The following is a 25,858-nucleotide window of genomic DNA, read 5'->3' as shown; positions in this document are numbered from 1 at the left end:
ACCTATGGGGATATTGCAGTCCATGTGCGGTCAAAAACGAACGAATCACTCTCTGAGACAACTTGTTGTTCCCGAGTCATACTAAAGATTCGTTCAAAATGAACGAATCGTTCATGAACCACACATCACTACTGAGACATGACTTGTCTCAGTCCGTGCTATGCTTTCTTTACCACTCCATTACTGACATCTAAAAAAAAGTCATTTTTATATTCAATCATCTGCTTCTCTTCTATTAGATAAGACCACTCTGCCTGCAACCGATTTTATAACTCTCATACATCATGGAGGTCAGTACAAGGCTATTACAGTTTCATTTTAGAACTATCCTTATTCTGGGTGCATATTGATACCTGAACATCTGCAACACAGAAACTCTGTGAACTCTAATTTTAATAACTGTATTTGTCTGTACTGTATACTCTAAACAGTCTGTCTGTTTGATATCTTTTTGACTGATATTTTGTTTAAAGGTTTCATTTTTTTCATTAATACTGCCCTTCAGAAGCTACAGAAGATATTTACATGTTTCCCAGAAGAAAAAAAATAATACCAATTTACACCAATTATCCTGTTCAAAAGTTTACACCCCCCAGCTCTTAATGTAGTGTGTTGCCTTCTTGAGAATCAATTAATGTTTTCACCTTTTGCAATAGTTGTGTATGAGTCCCTCAGTGTGAAAAGATGGATCTCATCATCATATAGCCACTGTTGGAAAGGTGCTGGAAAAGCAAAGAATATGCAGGACCTGGAGGATTTTCCTGAAGAACAGTGGGCAGTTTAACTGCTCAGGACAAATAAGGGACTCATAAACAACTATCACAAAATATAAAAACAGTCATTGATTACCCAAGTAACAACACAGTATTAAGTATCAAGCGTATATACATTTATGAATGGGTTCATTTCTGTAATTTCAGTTATTATTGTGTCTTGTGGACTATATGTAAACATCGGTTATGTGAAATAGCTTATTCAGGGCAGAACAACAAAATGCAACAAAATGCGATTTTTATGATCCCTCCTATTATTTTGTGGAACATTTGAGTGTCCCAGTTAAAATAAAAATAAAATTATTATTATTAATGCACTATAAACGGTGCCAGCTTTTAAAAAAAAAACAAAAAAAAAACAACAACAACAAAAAAAAACCCTTTCATCTTTATTCTTACCACTTCAAAATCTCATTCCCACATTTGCATATCCCAAACTAAAGAATGTTGCATGTTCTTATCAACAGCCCTTAGTATTGTCTTTGACAGGTTTCTCATTTTAAATGAACACACACACACACACACACACACACACACACATGCACAATCCTTATGACTCAGAGACACACTGAAGAGGGGAGATAATATGATAAGAATGAAATATGAGCAGATAAAAGAGGAAAATCTGAAGTAATAAATACAACATCAAAGCAATAGATGGGGCAGTGAGATAGAGAAATTGAGATGGTGAGAAACAGGCGACAAAGAGCGACAGAGGGGGGAAAATGCTATTACAGTTAAGAATATATGCGTGTGGGTGACGTTTAATTCAGACGCAGTCTTATGCGGCCTTCCTCTTCAATATCCGCTTGACTTTTATAGAAAAAGTTGTTATGGAAGCTGCCGAAACGCTTCATATGTAGCTGTGACTGACAGTGAGATGATTTGAACAACATAAACGGAGAAGAACCAATTCAAAACAAATAAAGAATAGAGAAAGAAGAAAATATTTAACATGTCGATTCATCTGAATCCTTCATTTTAGAACACTTTCACTAGATTTTACATTGAGATATCTTTCACTGAAGCCCCTGACACACGAAACCAACTGCAATCATGTTGTGACATTAGTATTATGAGGTTTGATGTGCCACTCATTCTTCTCCCACAGGGAATCTTATAATACTAAGGTCACAAAGTGTCCAAGCGTGTCCTTGGCCTATGGCTTTGTGGACGTTGGCACTAGTTGGCTCTTATCATCACCTGTCAGAGCCGATTAAACATGACAAAATAGCATGGCGTTTGAGGACAGAAATGAGAGCGAGTATATCGCTTGGCCGTTCAGCCAAGTGAATCGGTGCAGGAAAGGAGAAAAAGAAATGAGTAAAGCAAGCAAATGACACTCTCAAGAGGTCACACATTTTCAACTGCTCATCAACTTTTAACGATTGAAAGAGGTGTAAAAATGGTCGTTAGGTTATACTTTGACAGGAAGAAACGGTCTAATTTCATGTAATAACTTTAGCATTATGAAAGATTTAGTAAAACCTTATGGAAGCAGTGGCATAGGTTTTGGTTTTAGCACCAGGGACGCCTGAGGAATTCTAAGGATTTGAAATTGAGTTTGCACATGATTGAATGTTATTTTTTTTTTTTGCTTGATTGGTGGATAACCTGGCTTTGTTATCCTGACAAAAAATGAAATAATAATAATAATAATAATAATAATAATAATAATAATAATAATAATAATTGTAATCACTAGCTAAAACTTACTAGAATTCAGTGTTCATTTTCCCATATACAGTATTTAGCCATAGTTTAATCCATTAAGGTCACAGCTTATTCTTCACTTATTCATCTTACAGCATATTATTCAGTTACTAATATTTATTATTCAGTAACCACAATAAACCTAATAGAAAGTGGATGTAGTTACTGGGCATTTACTGAAAAAGAATATTTTATTCAATGTCACCAAATACATTTTAAATATATTAATAAACATGTTAAATACAATAAAATAACATTTCTAATATTTTCATATAGCCAAAGCAACCTGCCATCACAAAATTTCCATTCAAAATAAAAAATGGCCTCCATGAAATTAGCACCTTGTGTGAGCCTAGGGAGAAAGAAAGTATTTCAATGACACAAACTTGTACCTGAAGGATTTTTTTCAATGTCTTCTCCAAACTCCTCTCATACATGAGATTTCACTTCTGCAACTGCTTTTGCTGCAGCCCTCCTAACTCTCATGCATCTCAATTGAATCCGGAGATCCCTTTGTGAGCACTACTTTAAAGGCTTCCTTCTTCAACTGGCTTCCCATACCACTGGTGTCCACCAGCGCTTACTAGGGTTACCACCATTACAAAGACAGCCTTATGGCCACAGTTTCTTGCAACTACCTTCAAGATTGAGGACTTGAACATGGTCCATTCAGACTTAGTGTAGTCAACTTCCTTCAGTACAAGGGAGTTGGGGGTTAAATTCATATCTCATCGAAGCTTCTGCCAGTCATACCTAAGCAACCAGGAAGACTCTCCTGGGTTGCTAGATAAAACTGAGTGATGATGTGTCTAACTCACCACCAAATGATGATCAGCGGACAGATTTACTTTTACCCTATTGTCCAAAAATATAGCCTCAAGTCTTATGATACAACACTTCAAGGTATTCTGGTAGCAATCTCTCCCCATCATGCTTCTCCAGGTATCACTATCATTCCCATTGTGAGCAGTGAAGTTCCCCAGGAGCACTATGGAGTCAGTAGGAGGTACCGTCTTAAGTGACCTGATCCAACTTCTTCAAGAAAGCTGAATACTGAAAATTGCTTTTTAGTACAGTCAAACAAACAGTCAGAAATTTTTCTTTCTAAGACTTTAAAACTGATTGAGGCAACCCACTTACCCTCAGCCTTGGACTGGTGAGTATCTACATACCCAAATGAGGACTATCTCATATGGGAACTCCAGAGATGGAGAGAAACCACCCCATGATCAAGATGTTTGGTACACATCCCTGTGGATGTGTGGACGTATTTTGTCCAAACAAAACTGTTGTCCATCTTACACACTTTCTCCCAAAGTCAGTTGCATCTCACAAAGTCTTCCAAAGTCCATCTAAGACTGCCCATTGCATGTCTGCTGCCAAACTGGCATAGCACTTGACCCCTACTCTTCATCTTCCAGGTGGTGACCCCATAACATTTGAAAGTTTTATCATTAATATAATTTTTTTATGTTGAGCAAATAATGGAGTAGGCAGATTCCTCCCATTGCCTTCACAAATAAAAAAAATAATAAAAGCTTCCGTGGTAAAAGGGAAAAAAAAAGAGAAAGGGGCAAAAGGTAAAAACAAGAAAGAGAAGGTCGTCAGAGAAGGAAATTATAAATGAGAATCCTAACATTTTCATTTTCAAATAAAAGGTCAAACAGTGAGCACTGCACCACAACCATAGCAAAGTCCAGTTGATCTGCTGCTGATCTGATTTAAGAACATGATTTATTTTTCAGAGCTTCTGATGCTGCATTCAACTTCAAGGGGCTGTTAAGCTCAAATTAGATCTTCATCTAAAAGTGCAGGTGTGTGTATATATGTGTGTGAGGGTGTGTGTGTGTGTGTGTGAGAGAGAGAGAGAGAGAGAGAGAGAGAGACAGAGAGACAGAGAGAGACAGAGAGAGACAGAGAGAGACAGAGAGAGACAGAGAGAGAGGGATAGAGAAGATCCACTGAGCGAAGTGGTTGTTATTTCAGTCAAGCTGATGGTCCAGACAGAATCCTCTATCACGAGAAGAGTTTATCTGCTTACAAAACTTTCTATTTCTGGAGGGAGGGAGTGTTTCTCCTTTGTTTGCTACCTCCTGTCTACACAAAGAATTCCAGTTCAAATAAGGACGACGATGAGGCCCTGAGGGGATTAGGTGTTCGTATCTGCGTGTGTGTGTTTTCAATGAAATGCCATCAGAGGCGCACACTACAAACAGAAACAAGAGAATAGAGGAGATGTGAATACAGAATACCCTCAAGTGGATTTCACATGTGTACTTTTACACAGCAGTCCATCGGTTATGAATTAGTTAATTAGTGGGAATGCACTGCCAAGTTGAGAAAAAGCCATTGTTTGTCATATGTACTGTGTCATAACACAGTTAGATTATTTTTCCACATATCCCAGCTTTTTAGGAAGCTGGGGTCGGCCATGATACAGCACCCCTGGAGCAGAGAGGGTTAAGGGCCAACAACAGGGCAGCCTGGCAGTGCTGGGACTTGAAACCCTGGCCTTCTGATCAGTAACCAAATGCCTTAACCGTTTAGCCACCACTGCCCTACCCTGTCTGTGTTGAAATCCTGGGGAACTTGATACATACCTAGTACATTCATTCATTCACCCATTCATTTATTCATTCATCTTCAGTAACCACTTTATCCTGGTCAGAGTTGTGGTGGATCTGGAGCCTATCCCAGGAACATTTGGCACAAGGCAGGAATAAGCCTTGGATGGGATGCCAATCTGTCACAAGACAAATTTGTGCACACTCTCATTTACATGAGGGGCAATTTATTGAAGCTAGCCCACTAACTGGCATGTTTTTGGAGGTGGGAAGAAACCAGAGAACCTTCGAGTGCAGCAGAAAAACTTTTCTGCTATCATAGCTAACCCTAACTCTATGATAGCTTTCTCCCTCCCAGGTTGACAGCTGTTGTATACTAGTAGAGAGCTGGTCAAGAATAAATTAGGGAGAAAATCAGGGGGGAAAAAAGCCCACACAGACACAGGGAAAACATGCTCTGAAACCCAAGCTCAGGATTGACACGAGGACCCTGGAGCTGTGAGGCGTCATGGTGGCACAACAGGGTGCCGCCTCATACAGCCTAGTAATTCCTTGAAATTCGTGTGAGATCTCATTTGTGAGATCATCATTATGTATCAAAGCTGATACACAACCAGGAAAGCAGATGACGTCTTGATGACTATTTTGTCTATGACGTACCTTTTGAGGTGGCTAATTTTAAAACATTAGCACAGTATATAATGAGAGACACCTATGTGACTGCACATGCATCATTGAATGCCTAATGTGCTTGCAAACACATAGATACAGAAATATATAAACAAACAAATGTATAAACCAGAGCTTGCAAGAAAAAAAAAGAAGGTTTTTAACACACCAAAGGTTAACCCTTTGGATCCCTGTGTTAACCCTTAGAGGTTCCATTTGAAATCCTACAGGAGAATGTTTCCCTATCAGAGTTTCCAAGTGAAACCTGTGTAAAATGTTAAGAACCCTGAAGTATCCAAAGCACCCTTGAAATCTCAAGTGGATGTTGATAGTTTCCTTGGTTTTAAATGTGAAAATTCAACTGTAGAACAGTATCTGAACTGTGCTCTACACTGAGACCTATTACTATTCTCATATAATACACATCAAGTCATAAATCCATTATTATTTTACAGGACTCAGAGAGGCTGAAGGAGAATGGAGTCTAAACAGGGTTTTTGAGTGGTAAGCTCTGCTCTGAGATAATGATAATGAGTCTTTATTAGTCACATATACCTTACAGCACAGAGAAATTCTTTTTTTTCGCATATCCCAGCATGGTAGGAGGTTGGGGTCAGAGCGCAGGGTTAGAGAGGGTTAAGGGCCTTGCTCAAGGGCCCAACAGTGGCCCTTGAACCCCCGACCTTCCAATCAGTAACCCAGAGCCTTAACCGCCAAGAGACATGAGACATGCCATTACAAGAACCTGCAGGAAAAACTATAGATATATAGATTGGTGTACTGTAGGTTTAACATACTACATATGAAATAAAGAATCATGACACAACATACACTCTAATGTTGCTTATAATGAAAAATAAATTAAGCAGCATCAGCACATCGACAAAGCCAAGGCACAAGCTGGGATCCATTAGGAGCGATTACATTTAATGAAATCCTGTCTCTTATGCCCACTGACTATAAAGCTAACAGCTATTGTGTTGCCAGCTCCTGGCTCTGTCTGGCACTTTTTTGTTAGCAGATTTGAGATATGCCCCAGGTAGAATTTTCCCTTGCATAATTTTCTCTACTTTTTTTTTTTTTATCTCACACCAGTCATGCAGCAGAAAAGGTTAAGGTGTGGCTTAGGGAAACGGCATGTACATTTGAGTAAAAGGGTGACATCTTTGTAGAAATATCCATTCAATTCCCTCTATAGCGGTACCAATGAGATCTACAACTTCCCATGGCATGTAAACAATTCAGGAGCAATTTGAATGATAATAATGAATGCTTGTCAAAAATGGAATCCAGCACCAATGAAGCGTTTTCCCAATTTGAAAACAAATCTACTGTCAGGAAATGATGTTACAATGGGTTCGAGAAACGTGTTTAATATTTAGACGCGAGTTTGTGACTGTGTAAGCAGAAATATTTTGCATTTTTGAAAGTCATCACAGGAGAGGCATGACTGTGAGAGCATTACAGCAGACACATACCCATGACTGAAGAGAAGAAGAAAGAGGAGACAAAATGCTGGTAGGAGGTCAGACACTCAATTAAACAAACTGACAAGACAGCAGAGAGATCGAGACAAGGGCAAAGGGAGAGCAAGATGACACAGGATGGACCTCAAAACAGCAAGAAAAATGAAGGAAGGCGCGATGGAAAAGCAATGGGCAACCAGGGACGGAGGAAGAGGCAGAGTAATGATGGGAAAAGAGCTAAACAAAGGCATGGGGAGTACCGGAGGGATAACAGAGATGAGGAAGACATTGCGAACACAGCAACAGTGATCGATATGCGTATTAGAGTTACTGTGTGCGGTAAATTGGCCCTTTTTGAGCCAAACCCATACATCTGACCAAATAAATGAATAATTATCTAATGGGCTTACTCACAATAAATCAATGAACAAACAAAAGCATCCATGGCACCGAAAGATCCAACACACATGCAAATTGCATGTCAGATCAGTTCTTTATCTTTAAAGAGCTCATGGCATTACAGCGCCACAGGAGAGCCGTAGTGTTTGCATAAGTGAACACTTAATCTGCTTTAGTGTGTACTGCATCTCCTATTGACACCCCATCAGAGCCCATTCATGCTCTAATGACAGCAACAATGTGTCTATTACTGATCTCATTTCCATTTCAATCGATGGAAATTAGAGCCATTTAAAACCCTGTGAAACCAAAACACTCACTTGGAGATAACTATGGATAAAACACACATAAAAAAAAAAACATGGAACCCATTTAAACAAATATGATGCACAGGTATGAAGAATTTCTGCAAATCTGCTAGATCTGCATTGTTTGTGTGTGCATGCGTGTGTGCGTGTGTGTGTGAGAGCTCGGTGCTTAAGATGTTGGACTACTGATCGAAAGGTTGTGAGTTCCACTGCTGGGCCCTTGAACCTTAACCCTCAAAGTTAGCAAGTTAGTCACTGGATATATGAAACAGTGTAGAAATATGTAGAAATAAAAAAGGAAGAGGAAGTTGGTGAAATAAAAAGACGTAATTGTATGAGTGTTATGTTTTCTCATTTTCAGGCAATTAAGTAATGACAGCATCACTTATCTCTCTATAGTTAGTTACAGTTACAGTTATATAGCACTTTTCTTGACACTCAAAGTGCTTTACTTAGCATGGAGGGGTGGATCTTCTCAACCACCACTAGGCAATTCAGGATTCTTAGGGGGCCATGATAGAGAAGGGCCAATGGGGGAATTTCGCCAGGACACCGGGGTTATACCCCTACTCTTTTACAATAAGTGTGCTGGGATTTTTAATGAACTCAGTTTAACATCTCATCCGAAAGACAGTGCTGTTTCTACAGTATAGCGTCCCCGTCACTATACTGGGGCACTAGGCCCCACACAGACCACAGGGTGAGCACCCCCTGCTAGCCTCACTAATACCACTTCCAGCAGCAACTTTAGTTTTCCCCAGGAGGTCTCCCATCCAGGTACTGGCCAGGCTCAACCCTGCTTGGCTTCAGTAGGAAACTAGGTGAGAAATGCAGGGAGAGATTGCTTTGTCATATAGTTATATATACAGTGGCAAGAAAAAGTATGTGAACCTTTTGGAATTTCATGGTTTTCTGCATAAATTTGTCATAAAATGTGATCTGATCTTCATCTAAATCAAGGGTACTGACAAATATAATGTGTCTAAAATAATAACACAAAAAAATTCTGATCCCTCATGTCTTTATTGAACACACTCATTCAACATTCAAAATGGCAGTGGAAAAAGTAAGTGAACCCTTAGAATTAATAACTGGTTGCCCCATCCCCTTGGCAGCAATAACCTCAACCAGGTGCTTCCTGTAGCTGTGGATCAGACCTGCACATCATTCAGGAGGAATTTTAGCCCATTCTTCCTGGCAGAACTGCTTTAGCTCTGTAATATTCTTTGGACGTCTCATGTGTATGGCTCTTTTCAAGTCATTCCATAACATCTCTACTGGGTTGAGGTCTGGGCTCTGACTTGGCCACTCCAAAAGGTGGATTTTGTTTTTCTGAAGCCATTCTGTTGTGGACTTGCTCCAGTGTTTTGGGTCGTTGTCCTGTTGCATCACCCAACTTCTACACAGTTTCAGCTGACGTACAGACATTCTCACATTATCCTGAAGAATTGTCTGATATACTTGGGAATTCATCTTCCCCTCAATGACTGCAAGCTGGCCAGGCCCTGATGCAGCAAAGCAGGCCCAAATCATGACGTTTCCTCCACCATGCTTTATGGTTGGGATGATGTTTTCATGATGAAATGCTGTGCCCTTTCTACGCCAGATGTAGTGCTGTGTGGTTTTTCCAAATAGTTCAATCTTAGTTTCATCAGTCCACAAAACATTTTCCAATACCGCTGTGGAGTGTCAATGTGCTCTTTGCAAACTTCAGGCGTGCAGCAATGTTCTTTTTAGTAAGCAGTGGCTTCCTTCATGGTGTCCTGCCGTAGATACCCTGCTTGTTCAATGCTTTACGTATTGTAGACTCATGAACAGAGATGTTCCATTGATGCCTTTAAATCTTTGGCTGTCATTCGGGGTTGTTTCTTTACCTCATTGATGAGTCTCCAATGTGCTCTTGGTGTCATTTTGACTGGGTGCCCACTTCTTGGTAGAGTAGCAACAGTCCCAAAGTGTCTCCATTTGTAGAATGTTTGCCTAACTGTAGACTGGTGAATTTCTAAAGTCTTTGAAATCACTTTGTAACCCTTGCCAGCTTTATGTAAATCAACAATTCTTGATCGTAGATCCTCTGAAAGCTCTTTTTGGCGAGGCATGGCTCACATAAGCGTGTGCTTCTTTTGCAGAGCAAATTCCAAAAGTTTGAGGGATTTTTATCAGTCAAAGTAGCTGTAGTCCACACCTCCAAACTCATTTTCTTAACGAGACTTCAGGTGTGCTAAAACCTGACTCCAATTAGCTTTTTTGAGGTCATTAACTCAAGGGATCACATACTTTTTCCACAAGCACTATGAGGTTTTTTGGTTGTTCTCAATAAAGACATGAAAGATCAGAATTTATTTTGTGTTATTATTTTAGGCACATTATATTTGTCAATACCCTTGACTTAGATGAAGATCAAATTTATGGAGAAAACCATGAAATTCCGAAAGGTTCACATACTTTTTCTTGCCACTGTGTGTGTGTGTGTATATATATATATATATATATATATATATATATATATATATATATATATATATATATACATACATATATATATATATATATATATATATACATACATATATATATATATATATATATATATATATATATATGTATATATATATATATATATATATATATATATATGTATATATATATATATATATATATATATATATACACAGTATCTCACAAAAGTGAGTACACCCCTCACATTTTTGTAAATATTTCATTATAACATTTCATGTGACAACACTGAAGAAATGACACTTTGCTACAATGTAAAGTAGTGAGTGTACAGCTTGTATAACGGTGTAAATTTGCTGTCCTCTCAAAATAACTCAACCCAGCCATTAATGTCTAAACCGCTGGCAACAAAAGTGAGTACACCCCTAAGTGAAAATGTCCAAATTGGGCCCAATTAGCCATTTTCCCTCCCTGAGGTCATGTGACTTGTTAGTGTTACAAGGTCTCAGGTGTGAATGGGGAGCAGGTGTGTTAAATTTGGTGTCATCGTGCTCACACTTCCTCATATTGCTCACTGGAAGTTCAACATGGCACCTCATGGCAAAGAACTCTCTGAGGATCTGAACAAAAGAATTGTTGCTCTACATAAAGATGGCCTAGGCTATAAGAAGATTGCCAAGACCCTGACACTGAGCTGCAGCACGGTGGCCAAGACCTTACAGCGGTTTAACAGGACAGTTTCCACTCAGAACAGGCCTCGCCATGGTTGACCAAAGAAGTTGAGTGCACATGCTCAGTGTCATATCCAGAGGTTGTCTTTGGGAAATAGACACATGAGTGCTGCCAGCATTGCTGCAGAGGTTGAAGGGGTGGGGGGTCAGCCCGTCAGTGCTCAGATCATACGCCGCACACTGCATCAAATTGGTCTGCATGGCTGTTATCCCAGAAGGAAGCCTCTTCTAAAGATGATGCACAAGAAAGCTCGCAAACAGTTTGCTGAACACAAGCAGACTCAGGACATGGATTACTGGAACCATGTCCTGTGGTCTGATGAGACCAAGATAAACTTATTTGGTTCAGATGGTGTCAAGCGTGTGTGGCGGCAACCAGGTGAGGAGTACAAAGACAACTGTGTCTTGTAGCAAAGTGTCATTTCTTCAGTGTTGTCATATTAAAAGATATAATCAAATATTTACAAAAATGTGAGGGGTATACTCACTTTTGTGAGATATTGTATATATAAGGCAGACAGTGAGACAAAATGAGAGAGAGCGAGAGACAGAGAAAGAAGTCATTTGAGTATTTCCATTTCGGCCTCATTACCATAGGTGAGAACAAATGAAGTGACAGCCGCAGGCAGGGTTACATACTATTATATCGCATTGCAGCTTTATCGCTGCTGAGATTCCCTGGGGAACTTTTGGTTTATTTGCAATATTATGCCAGGTGTCAGAGAGACAGAGAACAGACATTAGGTATTGTATCTGGTATCTGTGTCAAATGGTCTGATGGCTAGCGTTTATATTGGGTACAGATCAAAGTACAGGGTAATAATACCTTTTAATTTTAGGCGCCTTTCAAGGCACTCAAGGACAATTTACAGCATAAAAACATATGAATAAAATACAAAACAATACAAAAACACAAGCGTACAATACAAATCAAACATACAGATCAAGGAATAAGATCAGTAAAATCCATTCTAAACAGATACGTTTTAATCTGAGTTTTAAACTGGGAAATAGAATCCAACTGGTGGATATACAATGGTAGAGAGTTCCATAATTTTGGTGCTGCACAAGTAAAAGCCCTGGCACCAAAAGAATTTAATTTGAAATTAGGAGCAGACAATAAGTGTGTAGAAGATGATCTTAAAGAACGTGGGGGAATTTAAAGGTGAAGACAGTCTGATATATAAAGAGGAGCCAAATTATGAAGAGCTTTAAAGCAACAAAATCTTATAATGGACACGATAACGAACAGGAAGCCAATGTAGTTGAGAAAAAAGAGGTGTTATAGTTGTCAGAAATACATGAATGAATAACAATCCTTGTGGCTGAGTTCTAAATTAACTGTAGTCAGTGGAGTTGTTTTTCAGGAACACCAAATAAGAAAGAATTACAATAATCAATCCTTGATGTTACCAGAGCATGGATAAGGACTTCAGTGCTATGCTGAGAAAGTGATGAACGTAATCAAGCAATGTTACATAAATGGAAAAATGCAGTACATGAAATATTTTTAATATGAGAACAAAAAGAACGCAAGCCAATAAATTATAACACCAAGACTTTTTACTTGGGTGGAGATACTAACTGGACAATTATCAATGAGCAGAGTAAAAAGTTGGGTTTTAGATAGAGTAGACCTAGATCCAACAAGCAGAACTTCAGTTTTGTTTGTTAAGCTTTAAGAGATCGTTAATCATCCATGTATTGACATCATGTAAACATTTAGTAAGCTCAAGAGGGGGACAAGAAAGATTAGGTTTTGTATTTATATATAATTATGTCTCATCAGCGTAAAAATGAAAATTAATACCATAAGAATGAAAAATATGACCAAGAGGTAAAATATAAATAATAACCAACAGTGGACATAACACCAACCTCTGTGGGGCACCATGAGTAGCTGATTCAGGTTCTGATTGAGCATTTTTAAAACTGTTTCCCATCACTTAAATATGACCAACGAAGCGCATTATCAGCTATCCCAATAGAAGCTAATCGATCTAATAATATTGAGTGACTAATGGTGTCAAAGGCGGCACTAATATCTAAAAGAATAAAAATAGTCAAAAGACCAGAGTCGGCTACAAGGAGAAGATCCATTGTAATTTTAACCAGAGCTGTTTCAGTACTATGCTTAGATCTAAAGCCCGACTGAATGTGCTCATACAGATCTATGAGTACTGTCAGTCGGGTTTTAGATCTAAGCATAGTACTGAAACAGTAGATAATGAAGGATTTATTATAGCTGTAATAACAGGAGAAATTGAGTGTATGCAGGATTTACCTAAAACACTGGGTAAAGGATCAAGTGAACAAGTAGAGGGCTTAGACTTTTCAATTAATTTAGTAATATAATCTACTGAAGGTAGCTCAAAATTTGAAAGAATACTTGCAGACCAACAATTTTGATTGAGAGCCATCTGGGACACTTTTGGTGTCCCAAGACCCCATAAATAGGATAGATTAACACTTTTTAACGGGATTGTCTTAATACTTAGCTTATAAATATCTATATTTTTTCAGACAGCCTTTAAGAATGTCTTTGGACAAAAGTTGAACGGATTGAAATCATTCTCATGGCTTGATCGGGAAACTGTCGCAAGGTTGTAATGGGCTTTAACAGGAAACATGGCAAACACATCACACACAACACTGTTGCCAAACTTGTTAACAAATTTGAAAAGACTGGAAGTGTTACGAAATGCCTTGAACAAAAGCACGAGTTGTACACATCCATGACTGGCTATTATACATGCTGCTTCAAAACAACACCAAGATACTAAGATAAAGTTCTAACAATACCAATAGTCAATACCAATTCCATTCTGATGGCATGATACATTGCAGTCAAACAGGAATGAAGACTCAGTGTATGTCTATTTTAATGACTGTTTTACAATAAAATATAGCTTTGTAAAATATAAAGTGCATCTTATAGCACTTATCCAATGAAGCGGTGCTTTTGATTTCATGTCCTCTGACACACACATATTTACGCTTGGTACTGTATGTGATCACTACCTATGTTGTTCACAAGAAACAATGATTGAGGTATTTTAATCTCATGTCATGGAAGCTGATTTAGTATGGCAGTGTCATCTGCACTCAACAGTTTTGCTATGTATTTCATGCAGCCATCTTTTACTCTTGTGCTCAGAAACTGCATACACGTGTGTGTACCTATCATGGATCATTCGGTTACCAAAAGTTTTCCTTTTGGTTACCGAGGTTAAGGTTAGGGCTAGGTTTAGGTGTAGATATAGCATTAATTAGTTGTATGAAATAATTTTATCAGTGGAAGGTCTTGACAAGGACAGTAAGACAAATGTGTGTGTGTGTGTGTGTGTGTGTGTGTGTGTGTGTGTGTGTGAGTGAGTGTGTGAGTGAGTGTGTGAGTGAGTGTGTGTGTGTACAAGGTGGCATGTGTAAATTAGAAAGGAGAGTGCCATCAATCACTCCACTCTTTGGTCTGATAATTTGAGCATGTGTGTGTCATTTGCCATTACAGTGCAGTTTGTAGATTGTCACAGAAAGTGGACTATTCAGTATTTTATCTTTGCACATTCTTTTTGATCTGTATTCCCTGTTTCTCCTTTCTGTATATTGACACATATTAAAGAACCCTGCATTATCGACAGCCATGCAGCTACAGAAAGGCATTTCACTGCTGCCAACACAGACACTTGAAGCAGACTCTCCTCTGTCTTTCACCAGAAAAAAAATTACTTCAAGCGAGGGCTTAGAAAGAGATTTACTGAAAAAAGTAATAGAGATACTGAGAGATAAATAGTGTGTGTGTGTGGTTGTGTTTGTGTGTGAGACAGTGCCGATGGCTCGTCTACAATACTGACAATATACAAAAAAGCTATCTATTATCACAAGACAAGCCTCTCCTGTTCTCATTTTTTATGTTAACATAACTGGATAATTATGAAAGGAAACTCACTCAGTGATCTCCTCAGTAACAGTGTGTTCGACCTGGAGACGGGAGTTGACCTCAATGAAGTAGTGTTTCCCGTGTTTGTCCACCAGGAACTCCACAGTGCCAGCATTTTCATAGCCAACCTAAACAACACAGGAAAACATGTAACTAAAGAGTAGACACTGGATACTTGGCTGCTAGAATATCAGTGGATTTTTGTACATATGGTGTATATTAGATTAACCCTTTACAGTACACTGCCATTCCTTCCAGTCGACAGAACAGAAATCTACTTATATGTTATAAGATTAGTCAGGCCACTGTTGGGTTTCTGTGTGTAGAGTATCATGACTCTGTGTTTAACTGCTGGTGAGCAGAATTATGGGAAAGGGGAGGGATGTGATGCTCCTGCTGGGCACACAATTCTCACCTCTCCAGAATAACACTGGTACAGAGATAAAAACAGACAACACAAAATGGAAAGCTTTTTTGACAGTAAAACACTGTATACAACTGCCAGAATAAAAGTACAATATATATATAAAAAAAAAAGAAACATTTTTGCAAATTCTTAAAGCACTACTTCTACTTTCTACTACAACTTTCTGAGCCATTAATCACTACTCTGGAATGTGACATCACAAATAAATTAAATGTGCATCCCCCCATGTGGTCTTTGGTAGAAAACATTTTTTGTTTTGTTTTGTTTGTTTTGCAAAAATAATGTATATTTTAACATAGACAATATAGACAGAAAATACATTTTGATGCAGCATAAACCTATTACACAATAATTCATTACCAAATGGGTGCACCCCATCTTATATGTCCATTCGGTGGCCAATGTATTAGGTACACAATCCATATAGATGGCTACTTTGTGCACAATTACATCCATCATCGGTCGCTATGCACGCTATCAGCTGCACTCCACTCCAGCCTGTCAGTCAGTGAAAAGAGCCCTCCGCTGACTAGATATGAGTTGGGTGATGGAGCATTCTCAGTACAGCAGTCACACTGATAAGGTAGTCTGTATGGCACTGGTATTAATGTTTTAACACACTTCAATGTTAATGCTGTTTAAAACTTATAGCAATATTGCTGAACTTGATAAACTCATACTAGATCAACACTAATGGGCTTAGTTTGTAGACTATATTGCATACCACTGTTTATTATGAACACAGAGGTCACCACATAACAGAAAGTGTTAGCCAATCTGGACTTAGTCTTAATAGGGCTTTTCACACTGCGCTTAACCCTGGATTATCGTCATTCTAAACCCTGCTTTTAACCCTGAGTAGAGGAACACTTCGCACTTGTTTTTAGAAGCAGGGTTAGCACTGCTTTTAACGTGAGGTTATGAAACCATGCTCCGAAGCAGGGTTAGCACTGATTTTGCTGTGTTAACCCTGCTTTGCGGTGCCAAATGTGTACAGTGTGAAAAAATTAGGTGATAGAGTGGTACAGCTAGATGCATAGCAACAAACACGGAATCAGAAATTGAACAGAGTGTGCTTCATATCACATGCTTTGTGCAGAAAAAAGTGAAACAAGATAACCCAGGATTCCATTTACCTGGGGGTTCAGAAAGACCCAGGGTTAACTATTTCAAGTGTGAAAAGCCCTAATGGGTCCCATTTATCAACCTGAATCAGAACGAATTTATCCTAATAGTGCTTGTAATTGTGTGTACATTTACACATAAAGAGACATACTAATGTAAACCTCACTTTGATTGACTTCAAATCATATAATTTTCATGGACTAAGAGAACCAACAAGAAAATAATTTGTTTGTATTGAGTATATTATTGGGATCCCAATAAAATAATGTGAAAAATAAAGAAAGCAATCCAACACAAACCCATAAAGTAAAGCAAATAAAACGGATCATTCAATTCTAACAAAAGAAATGCCACCATATAAACAGAGGATGGACCAGTCTGTCTGTGCAGAGCTGTAAGCCGTAAACAAACGCCTGAGCTGATGAAAGATTAACATCACACAAATCAACACAGAAAATTGCTAAAAGATTGATAAATAAGACCATTTGAAAAAGACTATGCCATCCCTCCCACCCTGCAACACCGCAGCCCATGAACAGCTCCTCCCAGCACCAGAGGGAGCCGTCACCTGCATTCTAGTTCACGTCCAGTGTTTAGCATTATAAACCATTCAGCTACCACTTCTCACTGCAAAGTATTGCCAGTGTTTTCCTGCTATTTTCTCTGTCTTTTGTGTTCTGACCTACTGCCTGTTCTGTGGATTTTGCTGTTTAGTCTCATGTTTGGATTTGTTTGCTGATTACCTGCCTTCTTCTGCTTTCCCCTTCGACCTTGACCTTGCCTGCCATTCTGGATTGTTTGCCTTGTGACCTCTTTAATAAACACTTACTGCATATGGATTCTAACATGCCTCCCGCTACGGATCTGCCACAGACTACTTTGTGGGACCGATTGCAGCAGAGGTTACCCAACTCCGCGCCATGCTCGCCTATCAGAATAAGGTATTGCAGGGATTCCAAGCAAAACTCGTGAATCTCCAAGCTGCTAACGAGGAGGAACGCCAGCGCCAACGCAGGGAGGGGCTGTGCTTCTATTGTGGCCAACCCGGACATCCTGTCTGCACCTGCCCGAATAAAACCAAGAGTCTTGGCTGGATCTCATCTGAAGGTGAGCATTGCATTCAATTCTCTTCTATTCAAATCAGAACCTTATCCTTCAAGTGACTATCTTAACTAAGAATCCACATTCATTTCAGGAATTGATGCATTAAACCTTCATCAAAAGATAATTGCCCAATTCAATATTCTGACCACTCCATGTAATCCTCTCATCTGCATCATGGCAGTGGATAATGCACCCATTGTCACTGGACAGATCACTCAGCAAACCATTCCCATCCTGATCCAAGTGGGGCACTTCCATGTGGAAACCATCACCCTCTGTCATTTCATCTCCTTGCCATCCCATTATACTAGGATACCCATGGCTTTCACTTCATGATCCACTGCTCTCCTGGAAACAAAGGGAATTGCTGCAGTGGTCACCCTTCTGCCAAAAACATTGCCTCACCACAGAACCAATAAGGCCATGCCTGACCACTGGTCAGAGAGTGCACAGGAGGGTTTGCAAAGACTCAAATCTCATTTTACCACTGCTCCTATCTTGAAGAACCAAGATCCTAACCTTACATTCACTGTAGAAGTGGATGCATCTAACTGTGGTATTGGGGCTATGCTCTCTCAGTGTCACGGCTCCCCAGCAAAGCTCTACCCGTGTGCCTTTTTTCCTGCAAGCTCACTCAGGAAGAGAGTAATCATGATGTAGGAAACAAGAAACTCCATCTAAGCTCCCCTAGAAGGGTGGCGACACTGGTTGGAGGGAGCCAGGCACCCGTTTCAAGTAATCACTGACCATAAGAACTTGGGATATATCAAGAGCAGCAAAAGAATGAACCCAAGGCAGGCCAGGTGGGCACTCTTCTTTACCTGATTTAACTTCACCATTACTTACTGCCCAGGAAGTAAGAATAGTAAAGCTGACGCCCTGTCCAAAAAGCATGATCCACCCCATGCATCGTCTGTCCCAGAACCCATTCTACCCTGGTCATTCATGATCGCAGCTATCCAACGGACATAATGGAGGAGATCCAACATGGACAACAGGAGGACACACCACCAGTGGACTTCTCCCCAACAGGCAGTACTGCCCCAAAGCCTCAGACAAAGGGTCATACAATGGGGTTACACCTCTCTAGGCTCTGGCCACCCAGGAATCCAAAGAACTACAACTCTGTTATGGAACTCCTTTTGGTGGCCCACTTTTCTCCAGGATGTGACTACCTATGTTAATGCGTGCCACATCTGCGCACAAGTTAGAACTCCTTGGCAACTCCAGGAAGGACTGCTGATACCTCTGCCCATCCCTCAAAGCCCCCGGTCAAACCTAGCTGTAGACTTTCTCACCGACCTGCCTGATTCCAAGGGTTTCACTGCCGTGTTATAGTGGACAGGTTTTCTAAAGCATGTAATTTGTGCCCCATGAAAGGTCTTCCCACAGCCATGAAAACTGCAGAGGCCCTATTCAACCAGGTTTTCCAGATCTATGGGCTCCCAGATGACATGGTGACTGACTGGTGACCACAGTTCAAATCACAGGTATGGAAATCTTTCTATCACCAGTTCAATATCAATGTCAGTTTAACCTCTGGCTTTAATCTGCAGGCTAATGGTCAGGTGGAGAGAGTGAACCAGGAGATTGGATGCTACTTGCACTCCTATTGCAGTCAGAAACCGCACCAGTGGAGCACCTTCCTGCCATGAGCTGAGTATACATGAAACTCCCTCACACACTGATCCACATGACTAACCCCATTTCAATGTGTTCTGGGTTATGAACCCCTCTGTTCCCTTGGTCAGGAGAACCCTCGGAGGTGCCATCGGTGGGCACGAAGGAGCGAGAGGGTATGGAACAGCGCCCATGTCCGATTGCAACGAGCCATCAGGAGACAGAAGGTTCAAGCACTATCAGAGGCGTCTGCACATCGATTACAAATACTGGGACTGAGACGTTTCATTTAAATCAGTGCCAAATGAGAGACGCCAGCTTTTCAGTACCAATGACTCCTCACTTTCATTTTCACTCCTCACTATTATTATTATTTTTTTTTTTTGTGAAATTCTGCCTAACAGAGTCCATTATTTTTGGTTGTTCATATATGTAAGTATATTTTCATTCTGCAGTCCTACTGTAATGATGTCACCTGGAAATGAAAACACTGCATTCCAGCATAAGAACCTTAGCACCACTGTATATGTTTCTGTAGATCTTGATGGTAGAGTAGTACAGTATTCTATACTTCACAAATTTTACAGATTCTATATTTTAATAGTCTGGCAAATTATACTCCTGAGTCTACACTGATTAACACCAGTCATGTTGTCACACAGAATTGGGATCAAGGTGCTTGCTTAATCAGTATTCTCAGTTGTCTTGTGGCTTGAACAGAGACAGTCAGTTCCAATATAATTAGACAAGATCATTAAGTTTGGTACAATCTGTCATGGTTTGTTAAAAACCTCTAAAAACTTACAAAAGGAAGAATTTTGGAAGAACAAGCGCCACATTGTTGTGCCATTTCACTCTATGCATTTCTATCCTTTATTTAATCTGGTCTGGAAATATGATCAATGCAGAGCGAGTAACATAGTAAATCCTTTCAGCACTAGCGGACTCTGGTGTGAGAAAATTGATGTCACCATTTCTTTAGCAAGCTTTTAGAATTTATGCAGGCTTTTCAATATGCTGTAGGGCACACTATGTGACCTTTCACATGGTTAGAAAGAAAAAAAAAAGAAAAGCGTAGTGATCTTGGATTGGACCTCCTTAAGCAATTTCTATATGTAACTATAATAATAATATATATATAATATAAAGCATAGCACTTATCTAGATTCAGTGTACAACAGCAAGCATTGGTAGCAGCTTTAAAGTGAAGATCCATAGGCAAGAGGGAAAATCTGCAGAACAGCAAGAAGCCAGTGGAAAAGAAAGAAAAGAGGATTCAGGAATCAGCAGGACTCCCGAGTTTGTACAGGAGCCCGAATACAGCTTCATACTTAGATAAGGGAGACACTAGGGATGAGTGTGAAAAGAGAAAATGAAATGGCATGCTGAGACAGAGTGGAAAAAAAACATGGCAATAAGTGGAGAAAAGACTGCAGACATCTGCAGAAAGTGTTGATGTAGAGGAGTTTAAAGCTAGTTCTATGAGAATGTGGACTAATTATGAATATCAGGATAATTCAGGCAGGTCTCATACTCAAGAGAACTTCAGCCAAGAGACTATTGGGTGTACATACATTGGGTGTAGAACCCCTAGCTCTTCCTCTCCGACAAGAGACTCTTAATCTCTTTTTTATTCTCTCTCAGTCAGCTTAGAAGCACAGAGAGGATTGGGTTTAATCCAGCGGCAAAATTTACTGTAATCTGATCCAATTTCTGCTTAGTGCTGCTTACTAATTCCACATCACAGTGAGCCTGCCAACACCATGCACACACACACACACACACACACACACACTTATAAAGATGTTATTCATGAAGGCATCCTTTGTTTAATCATCAGTGTGGAAAATGCCCACACACACACACACACACATCTAGAAACTCATCACCCTGTTCATATAAGTATATATCTCTTGGCATCCTAAACTACACACTTGTATTTTATTTACTAAATGTATAAACAAAACAAAACACACTAGCTGACTCATGCAAGTATGCTCCTTGACAGACAAATGTGCATGAGCAGATCATGCAAAACACACTCCATCTATTAATCATGCCAAGCCCAGTCCATTCAATCCAGTCTTTCATTCAGTCCAGTGAGATTTATGTATTTATTTATTTTGATCTATGCTGCCTAATATGGCCATGTTGACAGGGTGCTAGAAAATATTTCCCAAAGATAACAGAGATGGAGAGGTTGGATTGGGGGGGCCGGGGTGGGGTGGTCAGTTATAAGAAGAAGGAGGGGATGTGAGGTGTGCAGAGGGATAGCAGGAGAGGAGCAGATGGCAAAAAAGTTAAAGGAGGACAGTGGCTTAGACAGCAGCACCATCACACACAGAAAGATACAGAGACACACAGGTACTAGACAGGGATAGAGAGAGAAAGAGGAGCACGGGGCTGAAGACAAGACAGATGGCATGAGATGAATGAGAGGGGATATTGTGGGAGAGAGAGACAGGAACACAAAGAGAAAGAATGACAGATACAGAGAGAATGTGGAAGTAATCAGTGTCTTTTTGATCAGACACATTTACACTGACATGCATGATTGTAATAGGCTCTTTGCTGGAAGGGACACATGGCTGCTATGGTGACAGCACACCTACTGATATCCATTTTAAAATTTAAAATTTGTCAATAATAATAATAAATGAGTGAGAAGAGAAAGATACTGAAGTACTCTTAATAAATAAATAAATAAACAGTGTTGGTATGGATTAACCATTTTAAAATATTGGAAAGTACACAGCAATACACAATCTGAACAAAATAACTACACTGACAAACTGAATAAACTGGATTAGGCAATAAAAGAGTTCAGAAACATATGATTAACTCTTAAAGTAAAAAAAAAAAAAAAAAAAAGCAAGTGTACCTGACAGCATCTAAAATGAAACAATCACGTACACTTACAAATTCAATTAGACATGCAAAGATTATTCTAGTTGTGAGTGTGTTTTATTTCTTGGACATCTAGATTGATGATCTCATAACATCTCTTAGATTAGATTCTACAAATAGATTTGTAGAATCTCTTTATCAAACGTAATGTCCTGAATTAAAGTCAGATTGCATTCATAACATGACATTTCAATATCACATCACATAACGTACTGTATCAAATCCTATCCTATGACAGGTAAGGAATAAAACACATCATTGTGTGATATCATTACCAACCTAGTGTTGATTATATTCCTATAACAGCATGCCCTATTCTCTTATAACACAGCAACTTGTCAACAATTACAATTTTAAATTTATTAATATATTACATGCCGTACTTTGTAACCATTAATAGTTACATTTAATGTTGTTAGTTCCTGTTATCACTTACATTACAACAATTGTTCCCTTGGCAACATACCCTTTCTCGAAGCAGATATAAAAAAAATTCTTGTAATTTAACAGAGAAATTGCAAAGCACAACGTCTTCTCTCCTGATTGTTAAAAAGTGCTGACACCCAAGACTCTCTTTTCAGAAATTTTAAATAATCATCCCCCTACAGAAAGCTTCACCATATCACCATATTCACACTTATCCGATTTTCTTTGCTAAATAATAACACTTTTGTAAAATTTGTTTGTATGGAGCATCCACCATACAAGTCCCTGTGAGTGAACTGTTACTATAGAAACAAATGTTTTAGAGCAAACACATTAACATAAACAAACATGTGATTTGCCTTGCAGTCAGCCATGCTATTACAGATCATTAATAAACACCTTCTGACTAATCAGATTTAAGGATTCAGCATCACTGTGATGTAAATCACTTTGTAATGTGTCATGTGTATGCTTCTAAACACTTCAGCCACATTATATCATTTTAAAAACAAATTGATGTAACCCATTTGGATAAACAAACACAAGCATTGCTTTAAACATGGTCTTAAAATGACAGCAAATTCGCAAGCCCCCAAATCAGGAGAGCAGTGTAACTGTAATTACACTAAATACAAAGTCTTTACCTTCATTGTCCTAAAATGTATTTTTTTTTCTTTTAAGTAATTATTTAAAAATAAATTTGAATTCCATATTTACTCTGACAAATGACCTGAGTTTGTGATGAACATGAACAAGAAAAGCTCACTGTTTTCTCCTCCTCCCTTTATGTTCATTGGCTTGCATATATATATATATATATATATATATATGATAATGAGTCTTTATTCGTCACATATACATTACAGCACAGAGAAATTCTTTTTTTTTGCATACCCCAGCATATTAGGAGGATAGGGTCAGAGCGCAGGGTCAGCCATGATACAGCGCCCCTGGAGCAGAGAGCAGAGAGGGTTAAGAGCCTTGCCAACAGTGGCAGCTTGGCGGCACTGGGGCTTGAACCCCCGACCTTCCGATCAGTAACCCAGAGCCTTAACCTGAGTGGTACAACAGAAAAGCGTTCACCTGATCATCTGGAATTCGAATCCTGATCATGCCACAGCCATCCATGGCCAGGAGCCAAAGCTGTTTCTAAAGGTGTTGCTTATCTTCCATACACAGCAGTTAACGTATACGGTTCAAAGTTTCTGTAAATATTATATGGTATTAATTATGTAAATACTATATAGTATTAATTGAGATCCTCTCAAAAGTCATCAAAACTCATCTCAGTAAGCCAATTAGCATATAAGGCGCTAATTAAGCAACTGTTTAGTGCTAACTGGCTGCCAAAGCAAAATAAAAAGGGGGGGGGGGCAGGGGGTAATACAATATGAAGAATTTATCTTCTGAGATGGAGTTGCTTTAATACCTGAATTTTATCATAGCAGACTTTAATAAATGCAAATTAAAATGAGGAGATGTAATATTGTGAACTTTACCATATCCGCTGCAGGGATTTAATCAATTCTGACTACAGCTCACATAGAGGTCATTGGGTTTATTCCACTGAGGCTCTGACAATTCCTCATAATTTGTCAGGACACTGCTTTCCAATTGTGTACTGTTTGTACTTGATTAAAAAATATAATCTGGTAAAGTTCACACATCCTAGATGTTTGTACTGGAGCAGCAATATAGTGTATAGCCAAAATTGATCAAAAGTACACCTTTCACTTCGGAAATGATTAGAAGGAAACTTCTACCCATCATCTATTTTCTTTACCGCTTATCCTACACATGGTCACAGGGAGCCTGGCGTCTATCCCAGGGTCACGGGGTACAAGGCAAGTATGGGAGGCAAGCCAACCCTGGAGGAAAGCCCCAAAGCACATGCAAGCTCTGCACACGCAGGGTGAAGGCAGGATTCGAACCCCCAACCCTGGAGGTGTGATGCAAACATACTAATCACTAAGCCACTAAACCACCATGCCTCCCCCATCCACCCCCTCCTTTTAAGGAAGCTTCACATGCCTAATCAACATAATGTCTGCTATGTAGTCTCATATTTTAAAGGTTTAATGCTGGAATTTGTCCTTAGACTTGCATTATAAGTGAGCTTTAGAGTCAATCTGAAATCAGAACTGGTCCTTTCCACCTTAGCTCATGTCCTTGGTCAGACTGCACTTTCATCTGTACTAATCACTTAAAATGAAATCTTTCTTTGTCACTAATCTTCCACGAAAATGCAGAAACTTTTCATCTGTAAACGGCCTTGTGCAGGAAAATTATTATAATTTTTTTTTCATATTTCACCTTTTTCTCCCACACACCCAGCGATCAATAAACAGAAATTGCTGATGGAATTCTTGTCTGTGGTAATCACACCTACACTAACAGTTAGAGTGGATAGAAATTTAGCTTAAAAAAATCCAAATATTACTGCCCTTTTAATGTGGCTTTGTCACATTACGGTAACATTTTTTGCTTATTGCCCTACTATTAATGAACAGGGTCAATGAGGCTTTTATTCGAATAAAAACAAAAAAAACAAACAAATAGCATTTCTATCAAATGAATAACTGGTATGATTGTGTTCATTTCGAGAAGGCTCATTATTTCCTACACACAAGATGTTATGGTTTCTAAACCTATAAAACTGAATTTAATAAACATGCGTCCTTTGTTGTAGTGCCAATGAAATGCTTATTAACAATAAATTATTACATTGAGTCATAATAATATTTCAGTGATGGAGCAGTGGATAACTTCACAAGGGGAAGGCTAGAGTGACAACACACACACACACACACACACACACACACACACAAAGAATGTAATGTGTACGCATCTCAGTTCATGTATAAGCCTTTCCTATTCAAGCATAATGAGAGCGAGAGAGAGAGAGAGAGAGAGAGAGAGAGAGAGAGAGCAGAGAGAGCAAACAAGGGGAAAGATAGATAGAAAGTGGAACACGGAAAGTGAAGTAGGGTGAAGGCTGCTTAGAAGTTCCTGATTACCAATGACTGAGTCAGAATAAGATGTCTGAATGTGAGTCATTGCAGCATTCCCCAAACCCATAGTTAAGCATCATAGAGTAACACAATATGGTGACACACATGTAACCATGGTGACAGTGACTTTGAAATAAAATAAATTAAAATGAAACATATTCTCCACAATGACAGTCGTGCTGCATTTCATATCTGTGTCTACACAGAAAACTGAGCTTTTG

The 25,858-nt window shown here is 39.1% G+C and overlaps 1 protein-coding gene across 1 annotated transcript in view; it reads right to left on the bottom strand.

Moving 5' to 3' along the window:
* Positions 1 to 25,858, bottom strand: part of pcxb (pyruvate carboxylase b) — a 255,749-nt gene that overhangs the window by 187,757 nt on the left and 42,134 nt on the right. The window contains exon 8 of the mRNA XM_053629257.1: positions 15,027 to 15,145. Coding sequence (XP_053485232.1) covers positions 15,027 to 15,145 — 119 coding nt within the window. The remainder of the gene's footprint in view (positions 1 to 15,026; positions 15,146 to 25,858) is intronic.

Source organism: Ictalurus furcatus, chromosome 7 (genome assembly GCF_023375685.1).
Source record: "Ictalurus furcatus strain D&B chromosome 7, Billie_1.0, whole genome shotgun sequence".
Classification (NCBI taxonomy): Eukaryota; Metazoa; Chordata; class Actinopteri; order Siluriformes; family Ictaluridae; genus Ictalurus; species Ictalurus furcatus.
Note: the sequence above shows the minus strand (reverse complement) of the source record. Positions and strands in the feature narration are given on the sequence as shown.